Genomic DNA, 14,403 nt, shown 5'->3' with positions numbered 1-14,403 from the left:
GTGGGTCACATGACTCGTGCAAGATTTCAGACCTGGAAGATGGTGTCCTAGATTTGGGTCACGTCACCTTGGAGAGTATGCAGTTCTGAGCAACTGACATTCTGGGGCTTAGAGTGCCTCAGACAGTCGAGGCAGAACATAACACTTTTTGCCAACATTTTCATTCCTTTATGTTCTCTTCATTTGAACAATCTCTCTTCTCTGCAAAGTTGTCATTGCTACTGACTGTTCTCAAGTTTAAGAAGTAGGAATTTGACATATCCCTTAGCTACAGTGCTGATAAGGCTGATGGGATGGTAATTAGCTGTGAGGTGCAGCATTCCCAAAATGGAATAATTTATAAATAGTTTGACCCTACTGCATTCCTGATAATTTAAAACCCCTCTCTAGGGATTATATCCCCCTCAGAAGTGTAATTACTAGACAAGTAATCAACAAATCCAATCATATTGGAGTATGAAGCAGGAGACCACAATTCAGAATCACAAAAATACCTTTCAGGTCTCTGGGAATGCACAGATGAAAATAGGAGAAATAATATTATTATTCCATAATGTCCTAAGAAAATAAATTTTAAATAAAAGTTAAATAAAATACTGGGATGGCTTCTGTAAATTTGGGACTGTCCCTGGAAAATAGGGCCAATTGGAGGGTCTGCTGGACTTGAGACACTGGTTATTAATGGTTTGGAGGCCTAATAATATATATATAATATTGATTTATTTCCTACCTGCCCTTCACCCTAAGGTCCTAGGGCGGTGTCAGGGAATGGCCCCCACTCAGCGCAGGGTGGTGGAAGGGCTTTCGGGATGTTACAGAGAGCCCCGACCCCACCTGACCAGCAACACCTCTTCCTCCAGCAGAGGAAGCAGTGATGTCTCCAGTGGGGAGGGGCAGGCAGCTCAGAGGCTGGAGAGCAGAGGCTCTGGGGATGCTGGAGAGACCTTGCACTCCCCTCGCCCCGCGGACAAGGGGGGAGACACGCCATTTCCATCGCCCCAAGTGCACAGAGGGGTGAAACGTAAGTAGGGGAGGCGGAGATTTCGTATACCGAAACTCTTATGTTGGGGTCACAGCCGGAAGGGGCCACTCCCGGATTCTGCGAGTGACTGATACAGACATGAACTTGTAGCTCTGCACTGTAAATAGTATCACAATAAAACTGCTAAAAGGCAGGATGGAGTTTTGGCTGTTTACTCACGAGCAACCACCCAGCAGATCTTACAGGCAGGCTACAGTACAGTATTACAACACAATATTAAAAACAGTTTGAAACAACATACAACCATAAAAATAAGGTGGGTCCTAAAGAACATAAAACCTCAAGTGACGAAAGCTGTGGTAAAGAGGTGCACCTGTAGCCTTCTTCAACAGTAGTATAATGAAAGTGCCGGAAGCTTCTCTGTGGGGAGCAAGTTCCACAGCTTAGGGGCCACCACAGAGAATGCCTTCTCTCGGGCTGCCAGCTGCCCCCAAACCTCTGAGGGTGTAGGAACAAACAAGAGGGTCTCCTCTACTGATCTCGGGAGCGTCTGTATGGAAGGAGGCAGTCTTTCAGATATTTGGGACCTGAGCGTTTAGGGATTTAAACAGCAACCTTGAATTTGGCCTGGAAACAAACTGGCAACCAATGCAGCTGTTTTAAAACAGGGGTTATAGGAGATTTGAATGGAGGAAAGCTAGAAGAAAAAACAGGAGCTGGTGGAGCAGGTTTACTAATGAGTGCCCTGGCTTACTAAATCATTTATCTGTTTCTATTATTTCTATACCATCCTTTACCCAGAGATCTCAGGATTTGTTTTAACCGCCCTTAAATATGGCATCTTTTTCTCAACAAGGAGTTTAATTGCGGGATGAGAGTCATCTGATAAACTGACCTCAACGAGCACTATGATTTTTACCCTCAACTGCCCTTAATTAAAATCAGCACTTGTGTGCAGGAAAAAGAACTAATGGATTAGGGGATAAAGGCTCGCAATTCTAACTAAGAGCCTCTGTTGCATAAAGATGTATGAATTAGAAACATCTCCAGTTCATTGTAAAAGTATTTACTTCGGACAGTCCAGGGTGGGCATATTTTATGCAATTTGGACAGGATTAAAAAATGGACCCTTGTCTTCTTTCTTTGGCGATCACTTGTAGGCAAGTAACATTGTCTTCCATAAACACGGTTTTAACAATGAGTCCGTAAGTGACTGTGGAGGCCAATTCTGGATCCACACATGGAAGGCACAGTGGGGACAGGTTTCTGGGCGGGAGTTGATCACGGTGTGGATTTGCCGAGCGTGCCTTCCTCTTAGCATGTTTCTCCCTTTCATCCTGAGTTTGAGTGTCTTCAAAGCCCATGACACCTTTGGTAAAGGCTGTTATCCAATTGGAACGCTCGCAGGCAAGTGTTTCCCAATTGTTGGTGTTTATATTAACTTTTTTAATAAAAAAATTGCCTTGAGACAGTCTTTAAATCTCTTTTGTTGACAACCAGCATTACGCTATCCATTTTTAAGTTCAGAATAGAGTCGCTGCTTTGGAAGACGATAATCAGGCATCCGTTGGTGGCCACTAGCAATGCAGAGCACAATCAGAATTTTACAGAATCATCAGATGAAACATTCTCTCCAGTGTTTTCTCTGCAGACAGCAATGTAGGTAAAAAAAAAATACTCATCTGAAGCACACGACCCATTCTGTTCAAGTATTTCAAATTTAAGTTGCACATCGATTCTGACATAGCTACTTCGGCAATGTTAATATGGCCATCTTAACATTGCCTGGAGGGATAAAAAAATAGCCATCCAGCTTGATCCCTATTTTGATGGCAATAACTACACCTCTGTTCCTGATATGAAGAAGCAATAATATCAGCATCAGAACTCAAACCTGTCAGATTACTGCAGCATCACTTGCCTAAATCCACTCTATTTTCAGTGAAGTAATTGCCTCTGTGTTACAGAAAGCCACTGAGCGGCAAGCCGACAAAGAGATGGCTATTCGTATCTCCTAGGAATTCTTGAGCCTCTGGGAGTCGCCAGTTAAACATGGAATCTGGCCAACCCTTGAGCCACCCTGACAGAAGGAGCTTCATTAATTTCCCAGATGAAAGCTCATTTGAATGACTGACAAGCAGGAGGAACGGCATAATTTGTTCTCTAGTTCTCCTGTATCTGTCAATCAAAGCACTCATACAGCACACCAAATGTGGGTGTGAATCCAGTTCTGTTTTCCTCGCAGAAAAGGATTTGTGCCATCAAAATATTGTTAATTTAAATTTTTAAAAAGCTATCCATATGCTAAGTGCTCCATGCACAATAGTATTCTTCCTAATTATTGTCACATGTAATTCCGTATCTGACATACAAAAACCTCCACTCGATCACCTTTGACTGGTTGTTTTTAAAGAGGCAACCAAACTGCATGAATACGGGTGGGGAAAAAATATTCTGATGGCATGCCTTGGCTTCCAAGTACAACGGAGTATTTATAGCCATGCACGTTTATTTTGGATGAATCCAGAATAAATACCATCTTCTGGAACCGTACTTCTAAAAGCTTAATGCAGGTTAGAAAGTACACGTGCACACATTTATTGAAAGTGTCGGGGGGCAGGGGCGAAGCTGCATGCTCCAGCACCGGGGGTGTGGTCCCCGGCGTGGGGTGTGTGTGTGCGCGACGCATGTCCAGGGGGGCAGCCACAATGGTACCCTCCTCCCCGATGGTGCCAGGAGCAGTGCGCGCCCCCCGCCACCCACATCCCACACTTTCTGCTCATGAAGCAGAGGTTCACATACAAATTACCTTCATGCAAATCACGAACAGGGCAACTCCAGCCCTCCAGTTGTTGCTGAGATGCTATTCTCATCACTGAACATGCTTGCTAGGGCTGGTGGAAGTTGTAGTTCAGCAACATCTGGAGGGCCAGAGGTTCCCCACACCTGATGCAAAATAAGCCTAATTTGGACATTTGGGCTGGGACCCAGATTTCAAGGTTTCTACTAACTCCCCCAGCTGCAGCCCCCAGAGCTGCAATATGCACCTTCCAGAGGTTCTCCCAAACTTAAACCGAAGCTTTTCAAGGGGTACAAGGAGGTGCAGCAGCAAGTATAAGAGCTCCTTTGCGCAAGAACACAGGACACACTGTTCACTGGAAGGACAGATCCTGAAGCTGAAGCTCCAATACTCTGGCCACCTCATGAGAAGAGAAGACTCCCTGGGAAAGATGGAGGGCGCAAGGAGAAGGGGACGACAGAGGACGAGAAGGTTGGACAGTGTTCTCGAAGCTACCAACATGAGTCTGGCCAAACTGCGGGAGGCAGTGGAAGGCAGGAGTGCCTGGCGTGCTCTGGTCCATGGGGTCACGAAGAGTCGGACACGACTAAACGACTAAACAACAACATACTTGGGGATTCTGTTTAATTTCTGTCTTTGTTGTTAATTTTAAAATGTCAGGGGAAGGGAAGAATGGAAAGCGAACAGAGAAAGGAAGAAATCAGAGGTGTCATACATGAAAAAGAAAATGAATCTGTGGGGTAGCTTAGTAAAACTAACAGCTGGAGCTGATAGCAAAATTGCTCAAAGGGGCAGCACCCATGATCTGTGTCACGTGAATCCCCATTTAACCAACATGCCGTGGGGTGTCTTGTATCATCGCCCACAAAGCATGCATTAAAGCCGTTGGAATAGTTCTGCTACGATTGTTCTTGTTCTTGTAATCACCTTTTTTTTTTTTTACCAGCAAGCGAAAGAAAGAGCAAGGGGGTTTGACAATTACTGCATTTAAACAGATGATGGGTCGAGCAGCTTATGAATTCTGCCGAAAAAGTAATGAACATAAGGAACTTCATGACCATAAAGGAGGTTCCATAAATTGCTTCCACAGGTGACAACCAAATGTCAAAATATCACCTTCTGCTACCGGAGGAGGCAGGGTTGGTTTCCAGCATGCCAAACACCTTCTTTTAAAGGGTTTGGGGGCATCTCGTCAAGAGAATATATTTTTAGGAAATAGACCAGGGCAGGAAAGCAGGACTGGGGATGGGGGAGCCATATCTGCATGTGTGCAAAAATATGTTTGCTTTCATCCAGGGAGTGAAAGAAGATCTTAATTATCTTTCTCTCTGCATCTGCCTCAAATCCCTTGTAAGTCCATTATTGTGCTTCGTTATTGTGGTGGGCTGGGGCGGGGAAGGGAGGGTGGGATAATAGAGAGCTCTCAGTGCTTCTGAAGCCATTTGGCCAGACCTTCAATCACCCCCCAGAGTGCAGACGAACAGCCTTGCTGTATGATGGGAAAAGGCATTCTGGGTAATGACATGCAAATTGCCGCAGATTAAAAAACATTATGCATCACCGTTACAGGCAACCTTGGGAATCCATGTGTGCAAAACTGATACACACTTTCGGAAGGTTCCAAAATGCTAATCGGAAACCCTTTCTGTACGAAACACACAGATCAATCGCTGTTTTCTCAGAAAAGCTTGCCGTCCCTGTTGAAGTTAACCGCGGCCTCCGCTTATGTTTAAAATCATCTTGTCATTGCAGACAATGGCATCTGCTCATCTAGTGCCACTGTAATCGAGACAGGACTGGGCTGCCAGTGTCAGGCTTTGGCTGAATGTGGCACTGTGTGCTTCTCAACTGACAAAGCCTGAAATCAGAGCGATTTGGACCAGCAGCCCCCCCAATTTAATTCTTCCCAGGAAGGTCTCATGCGTTTTTGTACACAGCTTACGGGGATTTGCTTCAAACAAAGGATGGGGAGGTGCTGGGGCCTAATCCAGTCCCTTCCCCATGTGCAGCATTGGGCACAAGAATGCTGCTGAGAGCATGGAGGAAATTGGTAATAGACAATTCCTCTATGCTGGAGGGGAAGATGTTGGCAGAAGGCTTAATTAACCCTACAGTGCTTTCCTTGGTATGCAGGAAGTTGCCTTATGCTGATTCGAGGCTTTGATTCCTCTAGCTCAGCACTGTTTACATTAACTGGAAGCAGCCCTCCAAGCTTTCAAGCAGGAGACAGTGCTATTTGGGGTGTCTGGAACTGGACGTGCCTGAGCTGACAGTGGTGGTCCCAGAGGTGGTGTTGAAGACTCACAGACCGCTGGTCCTGAGGGACATCAACATCCATGCTGAGGCCCCTCACTCATGGCACTATCTCCAACATGTCACCAGCCCGAGGTACTGGCTGGGCAAGAAGTGCATGATCTGAGAACAGGGGATATTAACATCAGCCCCTTATCATGGTTGGATCACCTCCTGTTGGGGATTTAGGTGTTCAGCAGTTTCCCCCTCCTGCAGAGGAGGAGAGGGACCTATTCAGATGGTCTGCCTTCGAGGCTGACAGATCCCTTTGGTTTCCAGATGGCTCTAGAGAACTTTACGGCTAATACAACTGGTTCTCCTGCTGAAGCCCTGGCTGATCAGTGGAATATACAGATGGCCAGGCTGTTGACACAATCGCCCTGGAGTGCCCCTCTTCCACTTGATAGAGCCCAGCTGGCTCCTTGGTATACACCAGAGCTGAGGGCAATAAAATGAGCCAGGAGAGGAGCTTGAACACAAGTGGAGCAAAACTCCAGATGAATGCAAGGAGACCCTCACAAGTGCTGATCACCAAGCCTGCTCAATGGCAGTGAAAACAGCAAATAAGGCATATTTTGCTGTTCCCACTGCAGCCTCGCTGTGTTGTAGTGGAAGGGCCTTTTCCAGTCTGGCCTGAAGGAGGCGCTAGAACAGATAGTGGCTCGTTGTGACCTGTTTGCAAAACACATCAAAGATAAAATCGCTTGCATGTTCCAGGACTTCTGATTCCACTGTGATTCTTCAAATCTGTGTTTTTATATTGTAAACTGCCCTGTGATCCTCGGATGGAGGGGCGGTACAGAAATTAATAATAAATAAAATTGCTTCAAACAGGGGCGTAGCAAGGGGGGCGAGGGGGCGGCCCGCCCCAGGTTCCATAATGGAGGGGTGACAAATTATCAAGGAACAATTTTTTTGGAAATATCGGTTAATATCTTGACCCTCCTCCACCAAAATAGCTGTTCACTTGGCTGTTTTCCTATGTCATGAAGGCTGAAATTTCAGCTTAGAGAACACTTACTGTTCCCAACCCTAACCCTGTGGAAAGCCTTAAATTAGACTTTAATTTGATTTTGATATGTTTTTAGGAGGTAATTTAATTATTGTTTGATTTTATACCAATGTTATGTATCTGATGTTAGCCACCCTGAGCCCGACTTTGGCCGGGGAGGGTGGGATATAAATAAAAGTTTTGATTATTATTATTACTTGTTATATTATTACTTGTTATATTACTTGTTATTATTCCTTTGTAAGAAAATATGAAATAACATAAAACCATTTGGGGGGGAATCAAGGGGGGGGTTGACAAGAAATTTTCTGCACCGGGTACCACCTGACCTTCCCATGCCTGGGGGTGGGGTGGCAAACATTTTTTTGCCCCTGGGTACCAATTTACCTTGCTACGCCCCTAGCTTCAAATAAAAGTGCCGTTTGTTAATGGGACAGCGGCAGAGACTGAACGAAAAATAGTTGGCAACTTGTCCTTTGAAATGTGGAGATTTGACTACACCTTCTAGCAGGCTACTGTCCCTGTGACATTTTTGGTTTCACAGTTAGTAAACGTGTCACTTCGCAGTGTTTTCATGTAGGAACTTTAAAATACCTATGAGCCTGTCTCCAGCTACAGTACTTGTGTGCATGGGTTAATGGAGGACATATTTTCCAAGCCATGGCCTAAAGAGGAACATGATGCAGTAACCTTGCTGAAGCTATACATAGATTTGGGTCTGGTCAGTGTCTAGAAGGCTGACCGCTACGTATGCTGCCTTGAGTTCCATGATGGAAGAAAGAGGAGAAATAAACATAATAAAGACATTTCAAATGCAAGGCGTGCCCAATCTCATGGAACTTGTTCATGCATGGTTCATACCCCTCCTTTACTCTTACCTTTGAGTTTGTTGTGTTCTGAATCGGCTGGGAAGAGAGAGTCTGGGAAGAGTTTGGGGAAAGTGAGGCCGGCGTATTTAGGTCGGTTTTCCACATAGTTCCGCACTGTGGGCTGGAGTTTCTTCATGAATTCTGGGCAGGGGGTTCCGAGCTGTTCAATTACTTTATTCCACTGGTCAATATCTGAGCGGAGATAGTTAAGGAAAGAAGAGGTGCAGATTCCCCAACCCCATCCTCAAGCATTCCAAGGCATTTCTCCCAATTTCCAAGTGATTGGCACATTTGGTTTCTGAAGAAGACCGACATGGAAACTCGAAACCAGTGGTTCACTTTGGGAGTAATATCACATTAAAGCAATTCCATCCATCACCCACATAATCCCAACATATTCTGATTTTGCCTCACTGGTTTGGGTGGGATTATGGCGAAATTCGTACACTCACTTTGTGGTTCAGCGCCCATCACAAACCTGCACCGCTCACAACTCCCTGCCTTTCTATTCTTGCCACATCACTAGCTTAGAGGTGCTTTACTACAATCATGTGGAGTACTTTTCATGCCACAACTGGCAGACCTAATGGCGAAGGACAGCCAACACGAGTTATCCACATGACTGATATGCCCATGTGATCAAATCATCCAGACATTGCCAAGATGGTGTGGGAGCCACCGACGAGGCAGTAACTTTGCAGTGGCAACTATATCAGCAACTGAACCACAAAGGTAATGCATAATTTGGCTTAAATAAGGCATCACGATCCCATATCGACCATGAGTTTCCTCATGAGGTATCCAACTTTCTCAAAGCCTATTACTCGAGCAAAGTGGTTCTGCTTGTTGTTACACTCAGAGAACTCAACAAAGACAATGGAGCTACATTGCATGAACAGATCAGGGAATGAATGTAGTGCCAGCTTGCTCTATTCTTCAGAACTGAATTGAACAGAAGTGAATTGAAAGTCCAGAGGTATACAAAATTGTGTGACCTCTTTGCAAGACCTCTCTGCCAAGGTAATTTCGCCTCTCTTTTTTGCACCTAATTATTCATGAGACACCTTGTATTATTTAAAAGCACAGGTTCTTCTAGGAAATAAGATGCTGCATAATGGAAGACGCTTACCCAGAAAAAGTACCAGTAGGTAGAAATGCAGGTTATTTGGACACATGCATGAAGGTACATGCATTCTATCTGTCAATTACATGTAGCAACCACTACTGGGGGAGAGATATAATTCTTGCTCCATTGTGTGCAAGCTAAACCCAAATGTTCCGGCTTCATCTTCTTTGTACAATTTTTAAAATACGATTTGGCTTCCCCGTGACAGAAAATAAACCACGATGACCATTTCCCCCCAAGCTCAAGTACTTCCACATGGAAATGTGAAGGAATCACTCTCCAGCTTCTTGGTCAACCATCACTACTCCTGGCTGCAATGAATTTGTGGTTGTTAATAAAGCGCTAAATGGCCTTCCAGAACACAGAAGTCACTGCTCAGAAGCCTTACAATCAACAATGAATATGGTCAAATCAGGTGAAAATAGGGGCACTGCTGTATACATTTTATATGCTGGTTCTCGCACCAAGCAACGTCGTTTGAAGTGCCCTGCTCACATACACATCACTGCTCATAGCTGAAGTGTCTTAATTCTTCCTGTCTTCTAATACTAGAACCCGGGGCCATGCAATGGAACTGAATGGTACAAGATTCAGAATGGACCAAAGGAAGAATGTCTTCAGACAGTGCATAAAACAATATAATCTGCTGCCACAAGAGGTAATGATGGGAGCCAATTTCAACAAGTGGATTAGACAAATGCATGGAAGGTGAGGCTATCAATAGCTACTAGTCACAGTGGCTGAATGCTACCTCCAGGACAAGAGGCAACATGCCTCTTCATACCACTGGGGATCAACAGCAGGACAGGGCTATCCACCCTGGGCTTCCCAGAGGCACCTGGGTAGCCACTGGGCAAACCAGGGTGCTGAACTGGACAGGTCTTTGGTTTGATCCATTAGGGCTGCTCCTCTGTTTTCTTAGGTTCTTACTCTGCCATAGTCTGTCCTGATTTAAAACAAAGAGGGTGATAGTTCTTTGGTTAAATATATACTAGAAAACAAAACTGTCCGTTGTTCAAAATGAATCTTCACCAGCGCAGTCCATGAAATGGCAAGCTGCACACTGCACGCCATTCTGCACCTATGAGCCTGCATTGCCATGCATATGCTCTAGGAGCAAGAGCAGGCTTCCTCAAACTCGGCCCTCCAGATGTTTTTGGCCTACAACTCCCATGACCTCTAGCTAGCAGGACCAGTGGTCAGGGATGATGGGAACTGTAGTCTCAAAACATCTGGGGGGCTGAGTTTGAGGAAGCCTGAGCGGGAGTGAGATCCATCCAACCCCAACTCAAGATATTTGACATCTAGTGACCAGGGAACCAGGAGATAGAACCCTGGCCACTTTAACAACTAACCCTAATGCTTCTTAAAGATGCCTGCAACCATCTCCCCCCCCCAAAGGCAAAAGTGATTCACTAGTGAGATGTACCAGGAAAATTAGGAATGTTCCATGAGTGTGTGAGAATGGGATGGGAGTGGGGAGGAACTGACCAAGAATTCAGCAGATACTGAGTGGAACATACTGCTCACATTCCACTGGGTAGGGTAGGGTGAAGTTGAGAAGCAACAGACTGATAAAGCTAAACTAGGGTAGTTTAACAGAGCTCTTGTTGAAAAGCTGTAGACAGGTAGGAAAGATGTTGGGGACAATTGTTAAGTTGTTAACGTGCCAACATCTACACCCCATTAGGAAACCCAGTGTTGACCCACTTCCCCATACCCCTCACTTTGATGATCCAGCTGGTCATTACTGCCTGCCCACTTACCCTCTCCAAGCATGTGAAGAGTGACAAGCAGGAGGAGGAGGAGGAAGAGAAGGCATCCACTTGCCTTGATCTCTACTTGTTGGAAGTGGTATGGATTGGCCCAGAGGAGTGGGCAAGCAAACAGGAAGTGGTGACCGTGGGAAGGAAGCAGGGGGAGACCCAAAGGCCTCTTGACTAAGTGTCAACCCCCCACCCCACCCTCACCCCAAAAAACCTAGAACTGACACTAGACAGTTCTTTTGGGCACAGGAATCAGCATGTTGGAAGCCACAAAGATGAATGCCAGACATGTTGGGCTCATTTCATATAAATCACATGGATGAGGAAAGAATATTTTTTAATATTCAGAGAAAATAGGCTGAGTTATTGCCACTGGCTTAGCTACTTTCCAGTTAAGACTGCTCTCTGAGGACACCATCTCCTTCCCAACACAAGGAAGCCCCTCTTCCGTCAATTTTGTGGCATCTCTAACTTCTAATTCTTTTCACAATGAGAGTGGGAGAGAGACATAATACTGGCGCCCAATCTCAACTACATATAAAGTACCTGAAGCCCCACTAATAGTGAGAGGAGTGGAGAAACCGGCAGAAATATAACCACCCTCACAATCACAATCAGAAAACCATCTACTCAAGGACATGTGCAACAAGTGACTTGATACCTTTGATTGGGCCACTCCTGCCAGTACAGCAGCGGGAAAGGACTTTTGATTGTAACATACGGAAATGAAAGCACAACAGGAATATTAGGTTATTATAGAGCAATCCGCAACCCGTATCAGTATATACAGCACAAGGATTAGATCCACTGAGATTAGGTGAAGGGATGAAATGCTTTAATAACAGGCTGGGTACATGCAGGTTTGGCTCAAAGCACACCAAAACTTAAAGCAGCTGCAAATATTGGTCACGGCACAGCACAAATTCTAAGCATTTTGTCTCCTTGGGGAGTTCACAGCACAGATACCCATGCTGTTGGGCCACTCAGAAGGCTCACTGTGCTTTATGAAATGCCCAGGGAATGACAGGATCACCAGCCAACAAGACATATACTAGTCAGGGGGGGGGGGTTTACAAATGCAGTCATTTAGTATCATTCCAGCTTGCGGTTTCTGGTTCACTGGCATTACTAACAGTGTAGCGCTAAGAGACACTGTTCTAGCACACAGATACGGAATCAGGAACATGATGTGCGAAGCCTATACAGCATCACAGACCATGGCCCTGCAAGCAGTACTCAAATTATTTGGGTGGAGGGTGGAGGGAGGAGGAATGGCAAGCTTTCATGAAGTTCACATGTTCCAACCTGCCGGTTGCTTCCAATTTTAGCCACGCCCCCTCCATTTTTGCATTCTAATAACAGTTTCTGGGGGGGGGCATCAAAAAAAATCTGGGGGCACGGCCCCTCTGAGCCAACCCTGTGATTTGAGGACTGAGCTAAATAAATTAAGCTAGGATATTTCATTTACACAATGTTATGTGTCACTGATACACAATCAGTCGTAGACACAGCAGCGTCACTCAAAAGCCACGAAATGCCACAGAAATAGGCAGAATGGCGACGTGGTTGGGGTCGGAGGAACAGGGGTAGGACCATTAGTCTGCCATGTGCCATCTTAAAAGACTTTTGACCCAGCAGAAGCAGCAACATGGGAGAAACTGTTCACATCTGGTTTGTTTCAGTAAAAAACCCAAATGGAATCAGACTTGTCAAGATGTGCTTTTCCAAAGTGGTTCCCTCGCATGACCTTCAAATCAGGGCTTCCCCCAAGGTCTTTTGTTTTTGTTCGTTACTGAATTGTGTATTTTTGTGTTTTTATATTGTAAACCACCATGTGATTCTCGGATGAAGGGTGGTATGGAAATTTAATAAAATAAATAAAGTAAAATCTTTTTCTCCAACTGAGAGAAACCATTGGTGTGGTGGAGAAATTAGCATCCTTCTGTTGGCCCCTATTGCTCTTCTTGGTTAGGCCTACCTTCTGCTTCTACTGCATTTGGCAAGATCCAGATTTTAAACCCACGGAGCTGCCATCATCCCTGCTTGTTTGGCCCTCAAAGGGCCTGATTCCAAAAGTCCACATGTCCTTAGCAGCACCTTTGGCTGCAGAACCAAAGTGACTGATCAACCCTTGCCAGTTCTTACTTCTAGAAAACTCAGGATGCTGAGGAGCCTATTCATTGGGAAGTGAAAATGGGCTCAACCCAAAAAAATAAAGCAACGTGTTCTGCATTTGCAGAAGATTCCCCAGATATGCGGAAGTAAACAGGTTTGTCTTTAAAAAGAGATTTCATTTACTGTAAATTCCCAATATGGCTTCCCAAGAACCTGTGAGCTTCCAGGATGTACACAATACTGGAATGTCAGCTTAAGCAGGGGAGGTAGGAGAGACTGACGCAGGAGTCAACTGCTCACACCCCTAGCAGCTTGCAGTAAATATCCTAGGGGAGAATTAAGATTAGTAGGATGTATGGTGTGATGTTAAAAAAAAAACAACCCAAAAAACTAAGAGAAATCCCCAAACACCTTCCAGCCATTGCATTGATTACCAGTATTCTTTTAAGTAAACAGTGTGTTCCACTGTTAAGCCCACCCTCTTCTCATCCCTACGGAACCTAGCATTTGCAATTTTTGAAAGCATGAACAAACACAGATCCACGGAGGAACATCTGCACTGGTGCCAGCACTTCTTGGATCTGTCTAGATTACCTCACTGTTTGTATGCATCTGACAGGTTAAATAACAAAAGCTGCTACCTTAAATCTATATTTAAGGATCTGGTGACTTCTGTTTCAGTGTATCTGAAGAAGTGTGCATGCACACGAAAGCTCATACCAAGAACAAACACAGTTGGTCTCTAAGGTGCTACTGAAAATAATTTTCTATTTTGTTTCGACTATGGCAGACCAACACGGCTACCCACCTGTAACTGTTACCAAATTAGAGTTAGCCATGAATTTCAACATTCTGTTATACTTTGCCCGACCTGGTTATTGGTGGGCATGGTGGACCTTGTTATGGCAAGACCTGGTTATTGGTGGGCATAGGAGCCAACTGCTAGAGGCCGAGGTCCCTTTGGGCTCCCCAATAAAATATTTGAGCCCCCTTCCCCCCCCACAAAAAAACCACTGATGGACATTGCTATTCAAATGGTATCTGTGTGCCACATCTTGTGCCTACCCAGAAATATCTTATTCAAGTTGGTACCCTGTAGGTGGGGAACAATGGACATGAATGGGACACAGAGCTGTTCCAGGTACCAGTGATGTGAGCCATAGGTGCCTGAAGGGAACAGAGAGCAGCTATGCATGCAGAGTGCAATGTGGGGTGTGGGGACTGCTGAGAAGATCTTCTCTTGCTAAGGAAAGATACCCTGCAAATGAGAACAAAGGGGCTAGAGAAAATGTTGCACAGCCTTACAGGAAACTGAGTGCACAGCTAATAGCATCTCTCCCTATTTGTTTAAGAATACCAACACAATTAAGGGTGAATTTCAAACAAATCATCAGCTGCTAGTGGCTGGTTTCTAGGGAGATATTTCTATAGCAAAATGCTT

General features: G+C 45.0%; 1 protein-coding gene across 6 annotated transcripts in view; it reads right to left on the bottom strand.

Moving 5' to 3' along the window:
• Positions 1-14,403, bottom strand: part of MAPK10 (mitogen-activated protein kinase 10) — a 214,992-nt gene that overhangs the window by 18,579 nt on the left and 182,010 nt on the right. For all 6 annotated transcript variants that reach the window (XM_033160672.1, XM_033160673.1, XM_033160669.1 and 3 more), the window contains one exon: positions 7,965-8,147. In XM_033160672.1, the coding sequence (XP_033016563.1) occupies positions 7,965-8,147 (183 nt within the window). The remainder of the gene's footprint in view (positions 1-7,964; positions 8,148-14,403) is intronic.

Source organism: Lacerta agilis, chromosome 9 (assembly GCF_009819535.1).
Source record: "Lacerta agilis isolate rLacAgi1 chromosome 9, rLacAgi1.pri, whole genome shotgun sequence".
NCBI classification, from domain to species: domain Eukaryota; kingdom Metazoa; phylum Chordata; class Lepidosauria; order Squamata; family Lacertidae; genus Lacerta; species Lacerta agilis.
Note: the sequence above shows the minus strand (reverse complement) of the source record. Positions and strands in the feature narration are given on the sequence as shown.